Below are 25206 nucleotides of genomic sequence, written 5' to 3' on the forward strand. Positions count from 1 at the left end.
TGTACGCTTAGTTCTATTCATCGATTCCTTGAACATACCGAGTTTCCCAGAAGAGTTTAGACATTCAGTTCTAACGAAATACTCCTGAACAGATTTCGGGAGTCATGTAGTACAATGCGGTCCCAAAAGATCTTTCTCTCTCTTTGAATCAATGCTACTTCTAAGACAAATATCTATAAACTCCTCTAGAGTCATAAGAAGTAATAAGGATAATATCATTGGCCGGAAATCCATCCCACCCTGGTGGAAGGATTTTCCTCTTTAGAAATGAAAATGACTTTTGTCTCTTTTCACTTTCTTGGAATTATGCTAAATTAGTATAGTCTTTATATATCGTCGACAATCATTGTTAAGCCGTCTGATGTATGGCCAATATTACCTCCAGCGTCTCCTGAGTGGACGTTGCCCAATGGCCCTCCGGTGTTTTAACTAAACCCGGAGAGGTTTTAGTGGATGCCAATACCTTCCGAAGTCTCGGACGTGTTTTCAATACTGCTATAGTAATCATTTCAAAAGTTGTGCTGAACCCTTCTCAGCTCTCTCTTATATCCACTCAGATTCATCTTGTAAGCATCCCATTACTCTTGATGAATTTCTATTTTCTTCTAGTGATGACATGGCTGCTTATGTATCGATCCAAGTCAATTCTTTCCAACGATAGGTCGACCAGAGTAAGAAGCATTTTCCAAAACGACATCTAGCAAACAATTGTTGTACTACACGAACTAATACAGTTTTCAATAAACTTTCCAAATTCAATTTGCAGGCTTGAGTGGCATTTGTCCATTGTTTAAAAAATTGAAATTTCTTCATTTTTTCAGATGGAGCAGATGGAGCAGATGTAACCTTTTTCTAACTTTTCCGAATTTACACTTTTTATACCCTGCGCCACACTGTGGAACAGGGTATTATAAGTTAGTGCAGAAGGAGACGAGATATACACTAATTGTCTTTGGCAATAATGCTCAGGGTGGGTCCCTGAGTCGATATAACCATGTCCGTCTGTCCGTCTGTCCGTCCATCCGTCCGTCCGTCTGTCTGTGATTTTTGTGATCAAAGTCTAGGTCGCAATTTAAGTCCAATCGCCTACAAATTTGGCACATATTCCTAATTTGGGTCAGAATAGAACCCTATTGATTTTGGAAGAAATCGGTTCAGATTTAAATATAGCTCCCATATATATCTTTCGCCCGATATGCACTAATATGGACCCAGCAGCCAAAGATTTATACCGATTTGCTTGAAATTTTGTACAAACATAACACTTAGTCGTATAGTCGGCCGGAATAGCCCGAATTTCTTCGGAAATGTTGTCTTCCAAAGCTGGAATAGTTGCTGGCTTATTTCTGTAGACTTTAGACTTGACGTAGCCCCACAAAAAATAGTCTAAAGGCGTCAAATCGCATGATCTTGGTGGCCAACTTACCGGTCCATTTCTTGAGATGAATTGTTCTCCGAAGTTTTCCCTCAAAATGGCCATAGAATCGCGAGCTGTGTGGCACGTAGCGCCATCTTGTTGAAACCACATGTCAACCAAGTTCAGTTCTTCCATTTTTGGCAACAAAAAGTTTGTTAGCATCGAACGATAGCGATCGCCATTCACCGTAACGTTGCGTCCAACAGCATCTTTGAAAAAATACGGTCCAATGATTCCACCAGCGTACAAACCACACCAAACAGTGCATTTTTCGGGATGCATGGGCAGTTCTTGAACGGCTTCTGGTTGCTCTTCACTCCAAATGCGGCAATTTTGCTTATTTACGTAGCCATTCAACCAGAAATGAGCCTCATCGCTGAACAAAATTTGTCGATAAACACATTTCGAACCGAACACTGATTTTGGTAATAAAATTCAATGATTTGCAAGCGTTGCTCGTTAGTAAGTCTATTCATGATGAAATGTCAAAGCATACTGAGCATCTTTCTCTTTGACACCATGTCTGAAATCCCACGTGATCTGTCAAATACTAATGCATGAAAATCCTAACCTCAAAAGAATCACCCTTTAGTATAGTCAAGTGTGCCAAATTTGATTGAAATCGGTTCAGATTTAGATATAGCTCCCATATATATCTTTCGCCCGATATGCACTTATATGGACCCGGAAGCCAGAGTTTTATCCCGATTAGCTTGAAATTTTGCACAAGGAGTACAATTGGTAGTATAGTCATGTGTACCAAATTTGATTGAAATCGGTTCAGATTTAGATATAGGTCCCATATATATCTTTCGCCCGATATGGACTAATACGGTCCCAGAAGCCAGAAATTTACCCCAATTTGGTAGAAATTTTGCACTAGGAGTACAATTAGTAGTGTCGTCAAGTGTGCCAAATTTTATTGAAATCGGTTCAGATTTAGATGTAGCTTCCATATATATATCTATCGCCCGATATGGACTAATACGGTCCCAGAAGCCAGAGTTTTACCCCAATTTGGTTGAAATTTTGCACTAGGAGTACAATTAGTAGTGTAGTCAAGTGTGCCAAATTTTATTGAAATCGGCTCAGATTTAGATGTAGCTCCCATATATATCGTTCGCCCGATTTACACTCATATGACTACAGTGGCCAATCTTTTACTCCGATTTAGTTGAAATATTGCACAGGGAGTAGAATTAGGATTGTAGCTATGCGTGCCAAATTTGGTTGAAATCGGTTCAGATTTAAATATATCTCCCATATATAGCTTTCGCCCGATTTACACTCATATGACTACAGAGGCCAATTTTTAACTCCGATTTAATTGAAATTTTGCACAGGGAGTGGAATATATGTTTTTCTGATTTCGACAAAAATGGTCCAAATACCAAAATTTTCCTTGTAAAATCGCCACTGCTTAGTCGAAAAGTTGTAAAAATGACTCTTATTTTCCTATACTTCTAATACATATATATCGAGCGATAAATCATAAATAAACTTTTGCGAAGTTTCCTTAAAATTGCTTCAGATTTAAATATTTCCCATATTTTTTTAATAACATTGTGTTCCACCCTAGTGCATTAGCCGACTTAAATTTTGAGTCTATAGATTTTGTAGAAGTCTATCAAATGCTGTCCAGATCGAGTGATACTTAAATGTATGTAATTGGGACACACCTTTATATATAGCCCCCAACACATTTGACGGATGTGATATGGTATCGAAAATTTAGATCTACAAAGTGGCGCAGGGTATAATATAGTCGGCCCGCCCGACTTTAGACTTTCCTTACTATTTTTTTCAATCTTTTTGGAGCAGATGTAACCTTTTTCTAACTTTTCCGAATTTACACTTTTTTATTTTTTTTAATATATCACCTTAGTCACACCATATGGTATGACATAAGTGACAAAATACCCAAAGACTTTTTCGATTGTCCAATACTATAATATATGAGTTTTTTAGTTTGGAGGACCCTTGAGCCTGTTCATACATGTATTTTATTTCGATTATAATCTGTCAATGTAACTATCACATATCACATCTGCTAACTATTCTTATTGATCCTTAGTGTTATGTGAGAATTTCTTAATAAAGCGAATATCAGCACCCAATATAAAATTTAACGATTTCCAAGAAGTCTGCAACGTTGGAAAAAAATACCATCACCATCATTATCATCCTCAACTCAGCCCAAAAGCCAAAGTACAGAAGAACGCGTGTCTCAGCTTTATACATGGGATAAATAAATGTTATGTTTACGACTTTTCCGTGCAATGGCTTATGTCATAAAAATATTAAACATTATGGGGGATCATTGATAAAGTAAATAAATTTTTATATTTTATTGAAACATTAAAAAAAATCAAAACAACCCAACGCTTTAATCAGGAATGAAATTTGAAACAAAACAAAATTCCCTTGTATTTAAACTATTCTGATTAGGAGGATATAGACCAGAGTGCATGAATAGCGTACTAGTTATTGTCTTTTAATTGCTTTTAAGAGTTTTGTTTTTTGGAACAAAATGTCTACAATCAAACAAAAAATATTTTACTTGTGAACGAAAGTTTAGACAAACTAAATACCCATTGTGTTATAAAGTATTTCCTTAAAGAGCTACAGTCAAAATAAGTGGCGCTAATGCCAACGGAAGAAAATTAGTTGACTTCAGTTAAATTTTTCCCAGTGTGAGCAAATGTTTCTTATTTGAATAATATTTTGCTAACTTTAGTGACGTAAACTAAACATAAGAAAATAAGAATATAATACACAGTTTTATTAAAAAACAAGTATATACAGCAGTAAGTTCGGCCTGGCCGAATCTTAAACACCCACCACCATGAACCAAATATTAGGGTTTCCTTTGAAATTTCAGGAGGGCTTGATGACTTGAGGACACTTCCCGAAGATAAATTTAAAGATTTCACCTATGAGGACTATATCAGATTCTGGATTTATAAGAACCATTTTTGTTTGAGTTTTAGAGGAATCATTAACATCTCTTGTAAGTGTGCAAGAAAATTATAAAATAACGTCTTGATTTGAAATCTTAAATCTGTAGAAGTAAAATCTGGAAATTTTATATTCTTCTACACCCTCAAGAAGTGAAGTCGGTCTATATGGAGGCATTACCAAATGGACCGATAAAAACTTAATCCGATACACGTTTTTGTGAGCCTAAAATACCAAAATATTTAAAATTTTAGGCAAATCAGATAAAAACTACGGTTTCTAGAAACCCAAGGAGTTAAATCGGAAGATCGTTCTTATGGGAGCTATACTAAAATATGGACCGATACTCACCGTTTTCGGCACACCTCTTTATGACCCGAAAATACCTCTAGATTTCCAATTTCAGACAAATAGGATAAAAACTTCGGATTCTAGGAGCCCAAGAACTAAAATCGGGAAATCGGTCTATATGGTGGCTATACCAAAACATGGACCGATACTCACCATTTTCGGCACACCTCTTTATGGTCCTAAAATACCTCTAGATTTCCAATTTCAGACAAATTGGATAAAAACTACGGTTTCTATAAGCCCAAGACCCCAAATCAGGAGGTCGTTTTATATGGGGACCATACCAAAACGTGGACCGATACTCACAATTTTTGGCACACGTATTTGTGGTCCTACAATACCTCTAGTTTTCCAATTTCAGGTAAATTGAATAAAAACTGCGTTTTCTATAAACTCAAGAAGTAAAATCGGGAGATCGGTCTATATGGGGGCTATACCAAAATATGGACCGATACTCACAATTTTTGGCACAAGTATTTGTGGTCCTACAATACCTCTAGATTTCCAATTTCAGGTAAATTGAATAAAAACTGCGGTTTCTATAAGCCCAAGAAGTAAAATCGGGAGATCGGTCTATATGGGGGCTATACCAAAACATGGACCGATACTCACCATTTTTGGCACACCTCTTTATGGTCATAAAATACCTCTAGATTTCAAATTTCAGGCAAATTGGATAAAAACTACGATTTCTTTAAGCCCAAGACCCCAAATCGGGAGGTCGGTTTATATGGGGACTATATCAAAACCTGGACCGATATAGCCTATCTTCGAGCTTGACCTGCCTGCAGACAAAAGAAGAGATTGTTCAAAATTTTAGCACGATTGCTTCATTATTGAAGACTGTAGCGTGATTACAACAGGCAGACAGACGGACATCGTTATATCGTCTTAGAATTTCTCCCTGATCAAGAATATATATACTTCATATAGTCGGAAATCGATATTTCGATGTGTTACAAACGGAATGATAAACTTATTATACCCCCGTCACCATTCTATGGTGGTGGGTATAAAAATAAAATAGTTCATATGAAATAGAGTTCACTTTTTTGTTTGAGTGTATAAGATTCCGTTTTTATACCCACCACCATAGAATGGTGTCGGGGTATAATAAGTTTGTCATTCCGTTTGTAACACATCGAAATATCGATTTCCGAATATATAAAGTATATATATTCTTGATCAGGGAGAAATTCTAAGACGATATAAGCATGTCCGCCTGTCCGTCTGTCTGTCTGTTGTAATTACGCTACAGTCTTCAATAATGAAGCAATCGTGCTGAAATTTTGCACAAACTCGTCTTTTGTCTGCAGGCAGGTCAAGTTCGAAGATGGGCTATATCGGTCCAAATTTTGATATAGTGCCCATATAAACCGACTTCCCGATTTGGGGTCTTTGGCTTATAAAAACTGTAGTTTTTATCCAATTTGCCTGAAATTGGAAATCTAGATGTATTTTAGGACCATCAAAAAGTTTACCGAAAATAGTGCCTATCGGTCCATGTTTTGATATAGCACTCACATAGACCGATCTCACGATTTTACTTCTTGGGCTTCTAGAATCCGCAGTTTTTATCCAACTTGTCTGAAATTGGAAATCTAGAGGTATTTTTGGACCATAAAGACGTGTGTCGAAAATGGTGTGTACCGGTCTATGTTTTGATATAGCACCCATATAGACCGATCTCCCGATTTTACTTCTTGGGATTCTAGAATCCGTAGTTTTTATCCAATTTGCCTGAAATTGGAAATCTAGAGGTATTCTAGGGAAATAAAGAGATGCGCCGAAAATAGTGATTATCGGACCATGTTTTGATATAGCCCCCATATAAACCGATCTCCCGATTTTACTTCTTGGGCTTCTAGAAACCGTAGTTTTTATCCAATTTGCCTGAAATTGGAAATGTAGAGGTATTCTAGGACCATAAAGGGGTGTGCCGAATATATTGAGTAACTCCAAGGGTTTCTAGAAATTGTAGTTTTTAACCGATTTGCCACAAATTGAAAGTATACTGGCATTTTAGACCCATAACAAAGTGTATATGATTTAGTTTTATCGGTCCATTTGGTAAGGCTTCCATATAGACCGATTTCACTTATTGAGGGTATAGAAGGCGCACTGATCATGAAAATTGCTTGAAACTGAATGCAAAATTTCCAGATTTTACTTCTCGTCGTCATTTAAATACTTGAGATAAAAATCCACAGATTATAGATTTCAAATCAAGGCGTTATTTCATCATTTTCTTACACACTTACAAGAGATGTTTGTGATTCCTCTAAAACTCAAACAAAAAATGGTTCTTATAAATTCAGAATCTGATCTAGTCTTCATAGGTAAAATCTTTACACGTTATTGTTGTTTTTTTTTTTTTTTTTTTTTTTTGATCTCAACTTAAAAGCCATGCATTGACTAAACTACAAGTGTAGCTTAACCAACAGAGGAAAAGTATGCTTGTCAAATTTATTTGGGCAAAGCCCTATAGACTGCAAGATGGTTGGATGTACAGCTGTTTCGGAATTACCACATTCCTCATCAGCATCCTCTACTTGCAGCAAAACTATCAACCAATTATCAGAATAAATTCGGGTAATTCACTCAACCCAACGTGAACTACACTTGAACATCCCGAAAAAGGGGTTTGATAGTCGGCTACTGCCTAAACAAATTTGCCAGCATATCTCTTTATCTTTACATTTATCTGTGGGAAGTATACTGGTTGAACTGATCTGCTTGGGAAAATATCTGTCATCAAACCCCCCTGAAATTTTCAAAGGAAACAATTATATTTGATTCATGGTGGTGGGTATTTAAGATTCGGCCCGGCCGAACTTACTATTGTATATACGTGTTTTGGAGAAGAACGCTACTTTCAGTGTATGAATAATTATTTTTTATTTACTCACCTTTCTTGTTATGGACATCCTCATCACTCAAATGCTGATCGGAACGAGTCTCCACATCTAAGAGTTCTGATGACGAGATATCAGAACGATCTTCTGTGTGGTCCAGGGAATTTTTATGAATGTTGAATTTGTGGCATACTTCAAAAGCCTGTCCAACTGTGCGTACTATACGCATCGCCTGGGACTGAAATGATAAGAGCATTGATATTTTCATACTTATAATCTTATAAAGATCATTGATATTTTCATCTAATATAGAATACAAAAAAATCCTTAAAATACGAATGTGAATTTTGCTTAGCGCAGAAGGCGTATTTATCTGATTATTTTCCTTGTACGATCAACTTTTCAATAAAGTCGATTTGTCCTAGTCCCAGTTGAGTGATTCGACAAAAAATGTGTATTACTACATGAAAAAAATTTTAGTTGACCTAAAGTCAACTTGGCTTTACTAATTTCATTTCATTTCATTTCATTTATTAAACAAATAGTAATACAAAGCCTTTCATAGGCCAATACATATAAATTGGTAAATTTGCGTCTCTCCGTTAAAGTCGTATGTCTTTGAACTAAGGCTAATTTTCCTTAAAGTAAAGAAACACATTTTTGAATCAAAGAAATTGTCCTTAAATTAACTGAAATATTAAAACTTTAGATTTAAGATAAAAACGCTTCAAATATAGGCTAAGACTTATTTTGAGGATTTAGCGTCTTTGGTTTAAAGTTTTGTTTGGAATTAAGAAAACGTTTTTTACTCCGTTATAATTAAGATTTTTAAACTGACATTTGTTTGTACGTGAGTACCTTTATTAATAAACCCCGAAAAGAGAATGAAAATTTGATAAATTAGATCTATATCCTAATTTTAATTTTATTGGTCCTAGATTTAAAGCCAGATAGGTCGCTAAAAAATTTCTTTATTTTATAGAAGCCGCATCTATGGCTCGGAATCAATACCAAAATCCTTAAAGGAAGGTCAAACTCTTGGGATCCAAGTAAACTTTTTTTTGAGTGTAAATCTTTGTATGTACTACCCTAGAAATTGGAAAAAAATGTCGATCGACAAAGTGGTGCAGGACTTTTCTTACTTTTTTTGAAGTCGTTTGGCGGGAAAAACAATCCATTTACACTCAGAGAAGGAATATGATCACCTCAAACATGTTTCAAGAGCAAAATGTTATTTTTGTATGGTGACCATGTAACATGTTTGTCACTACAATGTTATTTTATCATCAAATATAAACTGCTTGCCGAAATCAGATACATGATTTCCGAGAAAATAACATGGTTGCGAAAACCATGTTACATGGTCACCACCCAAAAATAACATTTTGCTCTTAAAACATGTTTGAGCTGATCATATTCCTTCTTTTTTTCTGCACACAAAAAAAAATCTGATTCATTCACGGAATTAATTGATCCAATTAACTTTTTAATAGAAATGTCTTCAATAACAGAAATGATAGTATCAATTAAAAAATTAATTTATACTACTAATTTTTATGATTGATTTTCGTTTCAATTTAAAATTTTTTTGTATCTATTAAATTTTTAATTGAATATTTTTATACCCTCCACCATAGGATGGGGGGGGTTGTTAATTTTGTCATTCCGTTTATAACACATCGAAATATTGCTCTAAGACCCCATAATATATTCTGGGTCGTGGTGAAATTCTGAGTAGAACTAAGCATGTCCGTTCGTCCGTTTGTTGAAATCACGCTAACTTCCTGATGAAGCAAGTTATCGACTGGAAACTTGGCATAAGTAGTTGCTATTGATGGTAGATCGGATAGTATTGCACATGAGCCATATTGAACCACTTTTACATATAGCCGCCATATAATCCGATCCCCAGATCCCCTATAATTCATATTTCATCCGATCCGTTTGAAATTTGATACGTGGTGTTAGTATGTGGTCTCTAACAACCATGGCAAAATTGGTCCATAATTATATATAGCCCCCATATAAACCGATCCCCAGATTTGACCTCCGGGACCTTTTGCAGGAGCACATTTCATCCGATCCGTTTGAAATTTGATACTTGGTGTTACTTTGTGGTCTCTAACAGCCATGCCAAAATTGGTCCATATCGGTCCATAATTATATATAGCCCCCATATAAACCGATCCCCAGATTTGACCTTCGGGGCCTCTTAGAGAAGCAAATTTCATCCGATTCAGTTGAAATTTTGTATTTTATGTAAGTATATAGTCTCTAGCATTCATGCAAAAAATAGTTTATATCGGTTCATAATTGTATATAGCGCCAATATAAAGCGACTTCGCATATTTCAATTCTGGATATCTAATTACCGCGCAAAAGCTCATATCGGTTCGTCATTATTTGTAGAGTTCCCTTTTGTCTAATATATACCACGTATGGAACTAGACGATGTTAAGAACCCAAGTAATTCGATTGTGGATGACAGTTGATTCGATTGTAGTAGAAACTATTGGTGCGAAGTATAATGACTAATGTATGAGCTGTCATGATGCGGAGGAAAAGGAATCAATAAAACAGCTCTTGTGTGAGTGCCCTGCATTTTGTGTAAGGCGTAAGCAAATTTCAAGGGCATATACCTTCAGATTACTGGCGGACCTGGAAAACGTTAACTTAAGCAGTCTGCTAATGGTTTTGGAACAATCTGGTTGGTTCAACAGAAGAAAATAATCGAGAAGGTTCAGCGGTTAAAACTAGAAGTGCCCATATGTAATAGTTACTTTTAGTTAATGTGGTATCACAATGGACTGAATAGTCTAAGTGAGCCTGAATCTTAATCGGGCTGCCACTTTAACCTAACCTAGTAGAAGTTTCTACGCAATCCATGGTGGAGGGTACATAAGATTCGGCCTGGCCGTATATACTAGAGGTGTGCACGTGACACGAAATTGTCGTGACTCACGAACATTTTCGTAATTCGTGCGTGAGTCGTGAGTCACGCTCATGACAACAGCGTGAGTGTGCGTGAGCGTGATTAACAAATCAAAATGTCGTGAGTGAGCGTGAGTCACGAAAATAATATCTTCATGAGTGTGCGTGAGTAACGAATTACACTCACGAAAATATTCCTGCTCACCAACATAAAACGCTTAAGAGTTAAATTCAATTACAATTTTAGTGACACCTGGGATGTTAAGAGTAAAATAACACTCTCGATTTTAATAATGATCATGTTTTCAGACACTTCGGTACGGTAAATTAATCATAAAATTATTCGTGAGTCACGATATTTTTCGTGAGTCATGGTATTTTTCGTGAGTCACGACATTTTCGTGCGTGAGTGTGCGTGAGTACAAATGTTCTTTTCGTGAGTGTGCGTGAGTCCTACCAAAAAATATCGTGCGTGAGTATGATTTTTCAGTCGTGAGTGTGCGTGAGTGTGAGTAAACTATTACTCACGTGCACACCTATAGTATATACTTGTTTAAACTCAATTAAGATTTTAATTGGGAAAATTTTCGTGAATTTTTTCTGGGTGGCTTTTTTGGACATCATGGTTGTACCATTAAACTGTATTTAGCCATTTTTATTTTCGACATGTTTCTATTGAAACACGGACAAAACTACATTTTTATCTAACGCTTGCTGCCAGAATATGCTTTGGCACACATTTAAAAGCTAAATTCAAACATCAGTAATGATGATCGTCACTATGTGGCGTATTTTTATACCCTTCACCACTACTGTGGTACAGGATATAATAAGTTTGTGCATTTCTTTTTAACGCCAAGAAGGAGTAATCATAGACCAACCTTTTAGTATACGGATCGGCTTAGAATTAAATTCTGAGTCGATTTAGCGATGTCCGTCTGTCTGTCTGTTGATGTATTTTTGTGTGCAAAGTACAGCTCGTAGTTTTAGTCCGATTGTCCTAAAATTTGGTATAGGGTCCTGTTTCGGCTCAAAGACGATCCCTATTGATTTTGGAAAAAATCGGTTCAGATTTAGATATAGCTGCCATATATATTTTTCACCGATCTGGTCATAATTGGCGTGTATATCAACCGATCTTCCTCAAATTTCGCGAATCCGAATATTTTATGGGTCTCGAAAAACTTGCAAAATATCAGCCAAATCGGTTCAGATTTAGATATAGCTCCCATATATAGCTTTCGCCCGATTTACACTCATATGACCACAGAGGCCAATTTTTAACTCCGATTTAGTTGAAATTTTGCACAGGGAGTAGAATTAGCATTGTAGCCATGCGTGTCACATTTGGTTGAAATCGGTTCAGATTTGGATATATCTCCCATATATAGCTTTCGCCCGATTTACACTCATATGACCACAGAGGCCAATTTTTAACTCCGATTTAGTTGAAATTTTGCACAGGGAGTAGAGTAAGCATTGTTGCTATGCGTGCCAAATTTGGTTGAAATCGGTTCAGATTTGGATATAGCTCCCATATATAGCTTTCGCCCGATTTACACTCATATGACCACAGAGGCTAATTTTTAACTCCGATTTAGTTGAAATTTTGCACAGGGAGTAGAATTAGCATTGTAGCTATGCGTGCAAAATTTGGTTGAAATCGGTTCAGATTTAGATATAGCTCCCATATATATGTTTTTCTGATTTCGACAAAAATGGTCAAAATACCAACATTTTCCTTGTAAAATCGCCACTACTTAGTCCAAAAGTTGTAAAAATGACTCTAATTTTCCTAAACTTCTAATACACATATATCGAGCGATAAATCATAAATAAACTTTTTTGAAGATTCCTTAAAATTGCTTCAGATTTAAACGTTTCCCATATTTTTTACTAACATTGTGTTCCACCCTAGTGCATTAGCCGACTTAAATTTTGAGTCTATAGATTTTGTTAAAATCTATCAAATTCTTCCAGATCGAGTGATATTTAAATGTATGTATTTTGGGACAAACCTTTATATGTAGCCCCCCACACATTTGACGGATGTGATATGGTCTCGAAAATTTAGATCTACAAAGTGATGCAGGGTATAATATAGTCGGCACCGCGATTTTACAAGGAAAATGTTGGTATTTTGACCATTTTTGTCGAATCAGAAAAACATATATATGGAAGCTATATCTAAATCTGAACCGATTTCAACCAAATTTGGCACACATTGCAACAATGCTAATTCTACTCCCTGTGCAAAATTTCAATTAAATCGGAGTAAAATATTGGCCACTGTGATCATATGAGTGTAAATCGGGCGAACCATATATATGGGAGCTATATCTAAATCTGAACCGATTTCAATAAAATTTGGCACACTTGACTACACTAATAATTGTACTCCTAGTGCAAAATTTCAACTAAATTCGGGTAATACTCTGGCTTCTGGGACCGTATTAGTCCATATCGGACGAAAGATATATATGGGAGCTATATCTAAATCTGAACCGATTTCTTCCAAAATCAATAAGGTTCTATTCTGAGCGAAAACACATACTTGTCGATTGGACTAAAACTGTGACCTAGACTTTGACTCAGGAGCCCACCCTAAACATTTTTGCCAAAGACACCATGTGTCTATCTCGTCTCCTTCTGGGTGTTGCAAACATATGCACTAACTTATAATACCCTGTTCCACAGTATGGCGCAGGGTAAAAAAATTATGGTCGAAACCCAATGTTATTTTAGACTTTTTAGCCTGCAAGTAAAAAATGAAAATGCCAATCTTTTACATTAAATTAAAGCCTAACAATAAACAATATAAACAGTTTTCAATAAAGCAAACATCAATTAGCAGTTGTGTCCAATTTGACACATATGCCAGTGTACATGGCAATGGCGAAACTTTAGTTTGAATGAGACATTCAATTTTATTATATAAATATAACTTTATATGCTATTATTGCTTTTTATATGAGTGTATTTAGGTGTCATATATACCTGCACTACGAACATTTCACCAACGTTTTTACGATATCACATAAAACCGCCATCAATTCGTTAAAAGGCTCTAAAAGTTCTTGAAATGTGTGCATATGTTTTGTTTTTGTTGCTATTGACTTTATTGACAGATTTACCATCATTGTAACTTTTACGAGTTGTCAATGACCCAGCATAAAAAGTAAGTGGCATTTGGTACGCACACCGAAAAAACTGGGCTCTAAAGCCAATTTATCATTATTTTAGTTCATGGATATCCATATGTTTTAGTTTCGCGAATATGAGAAGTTTGCCTCACATTAATAATGTATCAATTAGAGGTGTGCACGTGACACGAAAATTTTCGCGATTCGTGCGTGAGTCGTGAGTCACGCTCATGACAACAGCGTGAGTGTGCGTGAGCGTGCTTAACAAATCAAAATGTCGTGCGTGAGCGTGAGTCACGAAAGTAATATCTTCGTGAGTGTGCGTGAATAACGAATTAAACTCACGAAAATATTCCTGCTCACCAACATAAAACGCTTAAGAGTTAAATTCAATTACAATTTTAGTGGCACCTGTGATGTTAAGAGTTTAATAACACTCTCGATTTTAATAATGATCATGTTTTCAGACACTTCGGTAAGGTAAATTAGTCATAAAATTATTCGTGAGTCACGATATTTTTCGTGAGTCACGTCGTTTTCGGGCGTGAGTGTACGTGAGTACAAATTTTCTTTTCGCAAGTGTGCGTGAGCGTGAGTCCTACCAAAAAATATCGTGCGTGAGTATGATTTTTCAGTCGTGAGAGTGCGTGAGCGTGAGTAAACTATTACTCATGTGCACACCTCTAGTATGAATTAGAGGTGTGCACGTGACACGAAATTGTCGTGAGTCACGAAAATTTTCGTGACTCACGCTGGCGGCAACGGCGTGAGCGTGATTAACCAACCAAATGTCTTGCGTGAGCGTGAGTCACGAAAATAATATCTTCGTGAGTGTGCATGAGTACGAATTTCGGAAAAACACGCTCACGAAAATAATCCCGCTGACGAACATAAAATGCTTACGATTTGAATTCATTTATAATTTTAGTGACATCCTAGGGGGTAAGATTTTTATAACCCAAACGATTTTAACCACACTCATGTTTTCAGTCAGGTTCTAAAGGTAAATCACTCATAAAATTATTCGTGAGTCACGACATTTTTCGTTAGTCACGATATTTTTCGTGAGTCACGACATTTAAAAGATTTTCGTGCGTGAGAGTGCGTGAGTACAAATTTTCTTTTGGTGAGCGTGCGTGAGCGTGAGTCCTACCAAAAAATATCGTGCGTGAGTGTGCGTGAATAAGATTTCTCCGTCGTGAGTGTGCGTGAGCGTGAGCAAAATATTACTCACGTGCACACCTCTAGTATGAATAAGTTAGTTAAATGAGCTATATAAAAAGAAACAATATATACACAAATTAAGGAAAAATTTTACTATATCTGAATTTCCTACAAAATAGTTCACGATTTGTTAAAATTTTATAAACAAAAATGCACGAAAAAAAATTTCAACCAAAATTCCACCAAATTTCATTTTGGTGGAAGGATTACTTTTTGCGTATATGAAGTAAAACAAACAGACCGAAAAAATATAAAACGATTAATTTGGAAATGAAAAAATCCCTATCCCCAATTGTTGTTAGATTAAAATATTAAAATTAATTTTATTAAATTGTTATCGAACCATATAAATTCCATATCTTATCCTAAAGGACAATTTTTTCAAATATTTCAAATCATTTTTTGTTAACCCTTTTGACCCTAAAGGACAAAAACCAACAGGTGAGAAATTTGAATACCCTCCACCATATGATGGGGGTATATTAACTTTGCCATTCCGTTTGTAACACATCGAAATATTGTTCTAAGACCCCATAAAGTAGGGTGAGTGCAGCAAATGTGGTATAGTAACTTTTTTCTCTATCTAACAACATACGAATAACTAAACCAAGCTGAATAGATTGTGTCTGTCAGAGAATGAAGCAATCAAAGATAAGTTTGATTTTTGCAACTCTTTCTTTCTTCGTGACAGTTAAAATTCACATTTACCCGTTAGGTTAGGTTAGGATAGGTGGCAGCCCGATGTATCAGGCTCACTTACACTATTCGGTCCATTGTGATACCACATTGGTGAACTTCTCTCTTATCACTGAGTGCTGCCCGATTCCATGATAAGCACAATGACAAGGTACCTCCTTTTTATAGCCGAGTCCGAACGGCGTTCCACATTGCAGTGAAACCACTTAGAGAAGCTTTGAAACCCTCAGAAATGTCACCAGCATTACTGAGGTGGGATAATCCACCGCTGAAAAACTTGTTGGTGTTCGGTCGAAGCAGGAATCGAACCCACGACCTTGTGTATGCAAGGCGGGCATGCTAACCATTGCACCACGGCGGCTCCCGTGCTAGAATGTTTTTTTTATACCCTCCACCATAGGATGGGGGTATATTAACTTTGTCATTCCGTTTGTAACACAACGAAATATTGCTCTAAGACCCCATAAAGTATATATATTCTGGGTTGTAGTGAAATTCTGAGTCGATCTGAGCATGTCCGTCCATCCGTCCGTCCTTCCGTCCGTTCGTCTGTTGAAATCACGCTAACTTCCGAACGAAACAAGCTATCGAATTGAAACTTGGCACAAGTAGTTGTTATTGATGTAGGTAGGACGGTATTTCAAATGGGCCATATCGGTCCACTTTTACGTATAAACGGACCATATATTTACGTATAAACGGACCATATAAGAGAAGCAAATTTCATCCGATCCGGCTGAAATTTGGTACATGGTGTTAGGTTAGGTTAGGTTAGGTGGCAGCCCGATGTATCAGGCTCACTTAGACTATTCAGTCCATTGTGATACCACATTGGTGAACTTCTCTCTTATCACTGAGTGCTGCCCGATTCCATGTTAATCATAATGACAAGGGACCTCCTTTTTATAGCCGAGGTGCGATAATCCACCGCTGAAAAACTTTTTGGTGTTCGGTCGAAGCAGGAATCGAACCCATGACCTTGTGTATGCAAGGCGGGCATGCTAACCATTGCACCACGGTGGCTCCTCACGGTGTTAGTATATGGTCTCTAACAACCATGCAGAAATTGGTCCATATCGGTTCCTAATTACATATAGCCCCCATATAAACCGATACCCCGATTTGGCTTGTGGAGCCTCTAAGAGAACCAAATTTCATCCGATCCGGCTTAAATTTGGTACATGGTGTTAATATATGGTCTTTAACAACCATGCAAAAATTGGTCCACATCGGTCCATAATTATATATAGCCTCCATATAAACCGATCCCCCGATATGGCTTGTGGAACCTCTAAGAGAACTAAATTTCATCCGATCCGGCTGAAATTTGGTACATGGTGTTAATATATGGTCTCTAACAACCATGCAAAAATTGGTCCACATCGGTCCATAATTATATATAGCCCCCATATAAACGGATCCCCCGATTTGGCTTGCGGAGCCTCTAAGAGAAGCAAATTTCATCCGATCCGCCTGAAATTTGGTACATGGTATTGGTATATGTTCTCTAATGACCATGCAAAAATTGGTCCATATCAGTCCATAATTATATATAGCCCCCATATAAATCGATTCCCAGATTTGTCCTCCGGAGCCTCTTGGAGGAGCAAAATTCATCCGATCCGGTTGAAATTTGGAACATGGTTTTAGAATGTGGTCTCTAACAAACACGCAATAATTGGTCCATATCGGTCCATAATTATATATAGCCCCCATATAAACTGTTCCCCAGATTTGATCTCCGGAGCCTCTTGGAGGAGCAAAATTCATCCGATCCGGTTGAAATTTGTAACGCGGTGTTCGTATAAGGCCGCTAATATCCATGCCAAAATTGGTCCATATCGGTATATAGTTATATATAGCCGATCCCCAATCACACAAAAATTGGTCCATACCGGTTCATAATCATGGTTGCCACTCGAGCCAAAAATAATTTACCAAAATTCGATTGTGATGACAGTCTTCACAATGGACTGAATAGTCTAAGTGAGCCTGAAATTTAATCGGGCTGCCACTTTAACTTTTACAGTCTTCAGTAGAAGTTTCTACGCAATCCATGGTGGAAGGTACATAAGCTTCGGCCTGGCCGAACTTACGGCCGTATATACTTGTTTCTTATTAACATTGTGTTCCACCCTAGTGCATTAGCCGACTTAAATTTTGAGTCTATAGATTTTGTAGAAGCCTATCAAATTCTGTCCAGATCGAGTGATATTTAAATGTATGTATTTGGGACAAACGTTTATATATAGCCCCCAACACATTTGACGGATGTGATATGGTATCGAAAATTTAGATCTACAAAGTGGTGCAGGGTATAATATAGTCGGCCCCGCCCGACTTTAGACTTTCCTTACTTGTTTTTTAATAAATTCGCAAATATATCCGAAATTATGGGTTTCTTATTTTCCGCTCATAGTTGCGAGGATGGCTAACACTAGTACAAACAAATGGGCATATAACATTAGCTGCACTCACCCTATATATATTCTGGGTCGAGGTGAAATTCTGAGTCGATCTGAGCATGTCCGTCCGTCCGTCTGTTGAAATCACGCTAACTTCCGAACGAAACAAGCTATCGACTTGAAACTTGGCACAAGTAGTTGCTATTGATGTAGATCGGATGGTATTGCAAATGGGCCATATTGGACCAGTTTTACGTATAGCTCCCATATAAACCGGCCGCCAAATTTGGCTTGCGGAGCCTCTTAGAGAAGCAAATTTCATCCGATCCGGTTCAAAGTGAACCACACTTGAACCTTCCAAAAAAAGGTTTATCATAGTGTACTTTTGCCGAAATATCATAAATATCATAAACCTTTTTTCGGAAGGTTCAAATGTGGTTCACTTTGGGTTTGGTGAGCTACGAGAATTTGTTCTGATAATTGGTTGATAGTATTGCTGCAAGTAGAGGATGCTGATGAGGAATGTGTTAATTCCGAAACGTGCGTCCATCCAAGCATCTTGCAGCCTATAGGGCTTTGCCCAAATAAATTTGACAAACATTCTTTTCCTCTGTTGGTTAAGCTACTCTTGTAGTTTAGTCAACGCAATGATTTTTAAGCTGAGATCAAAACAACAAACATGATTGAAGTACAAACCAACAATAACAAAACTAAATTTTATTTCTATAGAAAATTTTTCAAAATTTAATTTCTATAGAAAATTTGTCAAAATTTAATTTCTATAGAAAATTTTTCAAAATTTTATTCCTATAGAAAATTTTTCAAAATTTTATTTTTATAGAAAATTTTGTCAACATTTTATTTCTATAGAAAATTTTTTCAACATTTTATTTCTATAGAAAATTTTTCAAAGTTTTATTTCTATAGAAAATTTCTCAACATTTTATTTCTATAAAAAATTCTGTGAAAATTTTATTTCTATAGAATACTTTGTCAAAATTTTATTTCTATAGAAAATTTTGTCAATATTTTATTTCTATAGAAAAATTTGTCAACATTTTATTTCTATAAAAAACTTTTCAAAATTTTATTTCTATAGAAAATTTTTCAAAATTTTATTTCTATAAAAAAATCTGTGAAAATTTTATTTATATTTATTTTTTCTATCTTTGTCAAAATTTTATTTCTACCGAAAATTTTGTTAAACTGAATTATATACATATTTAATCGGCTTTTTTTGGTTGAATATATACCCCGTATGGACTAACTTACAATTTAGAAGACGGTGTTTAAGTTTTATGATACCTTGCCATCGGCAAGTGTTACCGCAACCCAAGTAATTCGATTATGGATGACAGTCTGTAGTAGAAATTTGTACGCAATCCATGGTGATATACGTGAACCACGAGATTTGTCGTGAATTACGAAAATACTCGTGAATCGTGCGAGAACATGAAGCGTAACCGTTGTTCGTGCGTGAGCGTGCGCGATTATGATTTTTCATTTCGTGAATTTGCGAGAGCGTGAATTCCTACCCACGTGGCGTGCGTAAGTACAAAAATTTCTTCCAAGTATATATTTTCTCTAAAAATAACAACAAACAACAAAATCCAATAAAACATAATACGTTTACAATTACAGAACAAACTATTTTATAGACACAATTGCCCAAAGTTGCCAACCGGCAACATTCCCTACCGACAAAACGAATAAGCGTGGCGACCCGAAATTTTGGATAGATGCTTCTTAAATGACTTAAACATGATTAAAAGTAAAAAACATATAAAACTTCGGGGTCAAAAGTGTTATCAGCTAATGTAAAAGTCATGGACATCAAATATTATCTTCAGATTATCTTCAATTGTCTAAATTTTCGTTCTACATCAAATAAACATCTTCTTTCAGCAAACTGAGAGATTCACTATGATATTCTTCAAGTAATAACTTACCTGCATTAAAACATCTTCCGTCGGTGTAGATGCATCATTTGAAGGTGTTGATCTTCTACTACTATTACTATTAACTAAATTATCACAGTTCGATGTGGCATTGGCCACATTGACAGCATTTGGCTGCACATTGACACCATTGGTTGTAACACTGACCACTTCGGCACTTTGACGACGTGTACGTCGTTTTTCAGCCACCACAGGTTCGCGGAATGAAAGTTTTTTACGCGGCCTATCGGTTTTTGGCCGATCATTGAGAATACCAGCAGCAATGCCATTGGAGCTGGCACCACTGCCCATACTACTGGTACTGGAATTCCCTCCGGTATCGTGTAGCGATGCACTCGGATGATCGTATGTAAGGCCTTCGGTCAAAGATTTACGACGTTGATAGTGCGGCGATGAATAACCACTTCCGATTAGACCATGGGATTTCAGTTGCTGATAACGTCCAGCAGAGGGAGATCGTTTGCGCAAGCCATCAGGACTAGTGGGACAAGGCTTATAGCCACTGTAATCTTCGGGATTTGTATGTTGTCTCTGGAGTATACTTTTGCGGTTTTGTGTCATTTTATCTTGAGCTATCACCCGATTATTGTTCAGCACAGTGGACTTGAAGTCACCATGTGATGCTGGATTATCAGTCGAAGATAGTTTTTTGAATTTAAGACGAGCCTTAACAATATGCTCTGCCTGCTGGGCATTCTGTTTGCGTTCTTTATCACAGTTCTTCAGAGATTTGTTCACAGGTTGCCCTTTCTTGATGAGATACACGGTATTCTCATCATTGAATAGGATATGCTTGGGAGAGGCATTGCCCCCTTGAATTTTACGAGGATCTTCGGTGGTGCCACTGTTATTGGGATAAAGTTGAGCTAGCTCTTGTTGTTGTTGATAGAAATATTCATCTTCGGTATCATTGTAATCCGTAGGACTAAACCGTTTTTGATGTTGGCCTGGTGAGTCCAGGTCCTGATCGCCATTTTCTTGGAGATTTCTGTGGTAAGCCTCCTTGGCTCTCATTATATTTTCAATAAAGGTATCGTCGAGAAAACGATGTTGGACGTTCTGCGAATATTTTTGATCATCTCCGGGTGATCCATTAAGTTCCTTTTCCACGCAATTGATTAGTTCATTGATATCGAGACTTTTATTGCGTGAGGTGACTTGGCGAGGCCGGCGAATATTTGACTTTTTCAAAGATTTTTCATCTTTGTTCAAACGATCTCCTAAAATATCCCTTAACAGACCACTACCATTGCGAAAGATATTACGTTGGTAGTTGAGCGGGTCCTTTTTATCTTCAAGCGAGGTGCCCAATGGGGGAGCAGAACCAGTTGGCGAGAGATCAGATTTAGTTTTGGGCTCACTTGATTTTCCTGACTTTTCATTGGATTTTTTACTACGTGTCCAAGGTAGAAAGTCAAAGGCTTTTGTCATGGGACTTTTGGGAACATTGGCCTCTGTACTAGATTTTGATTTCCAAAGGCTCTTTTTGGGTATATCCTTATTAGGACTAAGGGGTAAGGGCTTTGCCATAACATCATGCTTCATCATGGTCTTTTGCTTTACGGTAATACGATGAAGAAACTTGGAAACTCTTGCAAAAATTCCGCAGCACTAATTTTGGTGAAAAGCTCCGGAAAAGTCGCCGACCTTCTCGTTCTCGCAAATTTAGTTTATGTGAAGTTTAAGGTCACTTTCACTGATTTGCAATTAATTGGCACTATGCGTATACCATTTTGCCACTTCCATCATTTTGTCAAAAAAAAAAAAAAAAAAAACTGTGTACGCGAGTATGAAATTGTTTTGCTCGCCAATCGCCACCGCCTGCGATTTTCTTTCTTTTTCTCGTTTCTTGGTTCTATTGAACTCGAAAGAAGGTCATTGCTAAGGCAGGGGGTGATTCTAGGGTATTTATTATCACCTAGTTTTGGAAAAAATCTAATTTTAAGAAATTGCAAATTATTTTGATCATTTATCAAATTTTCGCCTCGGCTCTTACATCCTTGTCTAAGGTTATTCACACTACGATGGAACTGGGTTATTTGGGTTCAATAATCTCAATCAAGTATATGGAAAAGCATAAAACGGTGTATGCATAAATAGCCTGTGTATTTTCACAATTTTTCACTATGATTGATTTGCTTTACACTGTCCATCCTGATAGATATTTAGTGGCTTAGTTAATGGTTTGTCTTCGTCATCGATGATTTCGAAAAACGGTGATTCATATAAATGTCCCCACAGACCCGTTTCTGTGGTAACGATGCCGGTTTTTATTTTCGTAGTTTTGTAAAATATTTTGTTTAATTTTCTTTCGCAATATTGTAATAGTTTTATTTTCTTGTTTTCTTTGGAGAGTTTATTTGTCAGGTATTCTCTAATAATAATAAAAATTCATTTAAAAATTTGGCACATCTTTTGTTGTGTTCTTTATGTCAATTACTCTTTCTTCAATTGTCATTCAAACTAAAATATTATTAGCCTCTAGTGTGGTGGTTAAAATTTACCATTTGGGTTTCTAGGCCAGATCACAGCAGGGATTTCAGGAATACAAATTTGTTATTAACAAATAAACTACACAAAAATTATTTTTCTACACAGCAAAAAGTCCCTTGTTCAAATGATGCTAAAAATGATTTATTTTTATTGTCAAAAAAAAAAAAAAAACATTTTATTATTCTCTAATTTTTTATACCCTCCACCATAGGTTAGGTTATGTGGCAGCCCGATGTATCAGGCTCACTTAGACTATTCAGTCCATTGTGATACCACAGTGGTGAACTTCTCTCTTATCACTGAGTGCTGCCCGATTCCATGTTAAGCTCAATGACAAGGGACCTCCTTTTTATAGCCGAGTCCGAACGGCGTTCCACATTCCAGTTAAACCACTTAGAGAAGCTTTGAAATCCTCAGAAATGTCACCAGCATTACTGAGGTGGGATAATCCACCGCTGAAAAACTTTTTGGTGTTCGGTCGTAGCGGGAATCGAACCCACGACCCTGTGTATGCAAGGCGGGCATGCTAACCATTGCACCACGGTGGCTCCCATATAGGATGGGGGGTATATTATCTTTGTCATTCCGTTTGTAACACATCGAAATATTGTGCTAAGACCCCATAAAGTATATATACTCTGGGTCGTGGTGAAATTCTGAGTCGATCTGAGCATGTCCGTCCGTCCGTCCGTCTGCTGAAATCACGCGAACTTCCGAACGAAACAAGCTATCGACTTGAAACTTGGCACAAGTAGTTGTTATTGATGTAGTTCGGATGATAAACGGACCCTCAGATTTGGCTTACGGAGCCTCTAACAGAAACAAATTTCATCCGATCCGGCCGAAATTTGGTACATGGTGTTCGTATATGGTCTCTAACAACCAAAATTAGCCAAAATTAGTCCACATCGGTCCATAATTATATATAGCCCCCATATAAACCGATCCCCAGATTTGACTTATGGAGCCTCTAACAGAAGCATATTTCATCCGATCCGGCTGAAATTTGGTACAAGGTGTTGCCATATGGTCTCTAACAACCACGCAAAAATTGGTCCACATCGGTCCATAGTTATATATAGCCCCCATATGAACCGATCCCCAGATTTGGATTGCGAAGCCTCAAAGAGTAACAAATTTCATCCGATCCGCCTGAAATTTGGTACATGATGTTGGTATATGGTCTCCAACAACCATGCAAAAATTGGTTCGCATGGGTTCATAATTATATATAGCCCCCATATAATCCGATCCCCAGATTTGGCTTGCGGAGCCTCAAAGAGTAACAAATTTCATCCGATCTTACTGAAATTTGGTACATGGTGTTGGTATATGGTCTCTAACAACCACGCAAAAAATGGTCCACATCGGTCCATAATTATATATAGCCCCCATATAAACCGATCCCCAGATTTGGCTTGCGGAGCCTCAAAGAGAAGCAAATTTCATCCGATCTTACTGAAATTTGGCACATGGTGTTGGTATATGGTCTCCAACAACCATGCAAAAATTGGTCTACATCGGTCCATAATTATATATAGCCCCCATATAAACCGATCCCCAGATTTGGCTTGCGGAGTCTCTAAGAGAAACAAATTTCATCCAATCCGGTTGAAATTTGGAACATGTTGTTAGTATACGATCTCTAGCAACCGAGCCATAATTGGTCCATATCGGTTCATAATTATATATAGGCCCCATATAAACCGTTCTCGTATATACTTGTTTTATTTTATTATAAAATTTTTTTCTGGGTAAAAACCAATGATTGTACAGACATGTTCAATGAAAACTGAGGGAGAAAATTTGTAAAAATCGTGAAAATAAGCCAGGGGTTTTTCTCTTACTTTAGTTATTTTTTTTTTTCTTTTATGCACTGACAAAAATCATAGACCAAATATTTTGTCTTTACTCAAATAGATTTGGTCTTTAAATTACGGTCTTCAAAGACGATTCCTTTTTCTGAACGATTTTTATGTTTGTAATTAAGATAAAAGAATGTTCGGCCAGGCCGAATTTTATGTACCCTTCACCTTAGATTGCGTACAGAGAGCTACACTCAAAAAAAAAGTTTACTTGGATCCAAAGATTTTGACGTACCTTAAAGATTTTGATATTGATTCCGAGTCAAAGATTCGGCTTCTTTAACATACAGACAGCTTTTAGGGAGTTGTCTGCCTTTATATCTAGGCTCTTTAAAGCTAACATTAGAATACAGACCTCAACTATCGAATTTTCATTTTCTTTTTGCGATATACAAACAATGTTATTCATGTACAAATAAATTTCAGTTTAAAAATTATAACAGATACTACACTTAAAAACTAAGTTAACCCTCTATTTCACTGAAGCCAATTTAACTTTATTTTAGTTCGTGGAATTATTATTTTTGGAGAAAGTTTCTTTAATTATTTAATTGAAATGTCTTCAATCATAGAAATGATATTATCAATTAAAAATTGATCCAATTAAAAAATTAATTGATACTATTAATTTTTGTGATTGATTTTAGTTTCAATTAAAAAAATGGTTGAATCTATTAAATTTTTAAATTAATATTTTTTAAAACTCAATAAATAGAATAAAAATTGCCCAGATTTACGTATACAGAAAAAACGAATAAATTAAAATTTGTTTCCTAGAATCAAGTACGCAAAACTCAAATTTAAAAGAAAATTTTGTCTTTAGAGGTATCCTTACTTCAATTCCCCGCTTCTTTGGCTCGGAATCAATACCAAAATCATTGGTGTACACTGAAAAAACAGTGAAGCCACC

The 25206-nt window shown here is 36.5% G+C and overlaps 1 protein-coding gene across 4 annotated transcripts in view; it reads right to left on the reverse strand.

Moving 5' to 3' along the window:
• Positions 1-25206, reverse strand: part of LOC142237265 (capon-like protein) — a 795171-nt gene that overhangs the window by 96470 nt on the left and 673495 nt on the right. For 2 of the 4 annotated variants that reach the window (XM_075308678.1, XM_075308677.1), the window contains exons 2-3: positions 19930-22312; positions 7636-7819 (exon numbers count right to left, since the gene is read on the reverse strand). In XM_075308678.1, coding sequence (XP_075164793.1) covers positions 7636-7819; positions 19930-21486 — 1741 coding nt within the window. In that variant the 5' untranslated portion in view covers positions 21487-22312. The remainder of the gene's footprint in view (positions 1-7635; positions 7820-19929; positions 22313-25206) is intronic. The other 2 variants (XM_075308681.1, XM_075308680.1) reach the window with 1 other exon arrangement.

Source organism: Haematobia irritans, chromosome 4 (genome assembly GCF_050003625.1).
Source record: "Haematobia irritans isolate KBUSLIRL chromosome 4, ASM5000362v1, whole genome shotgun sequence".
In the NCBI taxonomy this organism is placed as follows: Eukaryota; Metazoa; Arthropoda; class Insecta; order Diptera; family Muscidae; genus Haematobia; species Haematobia irritans.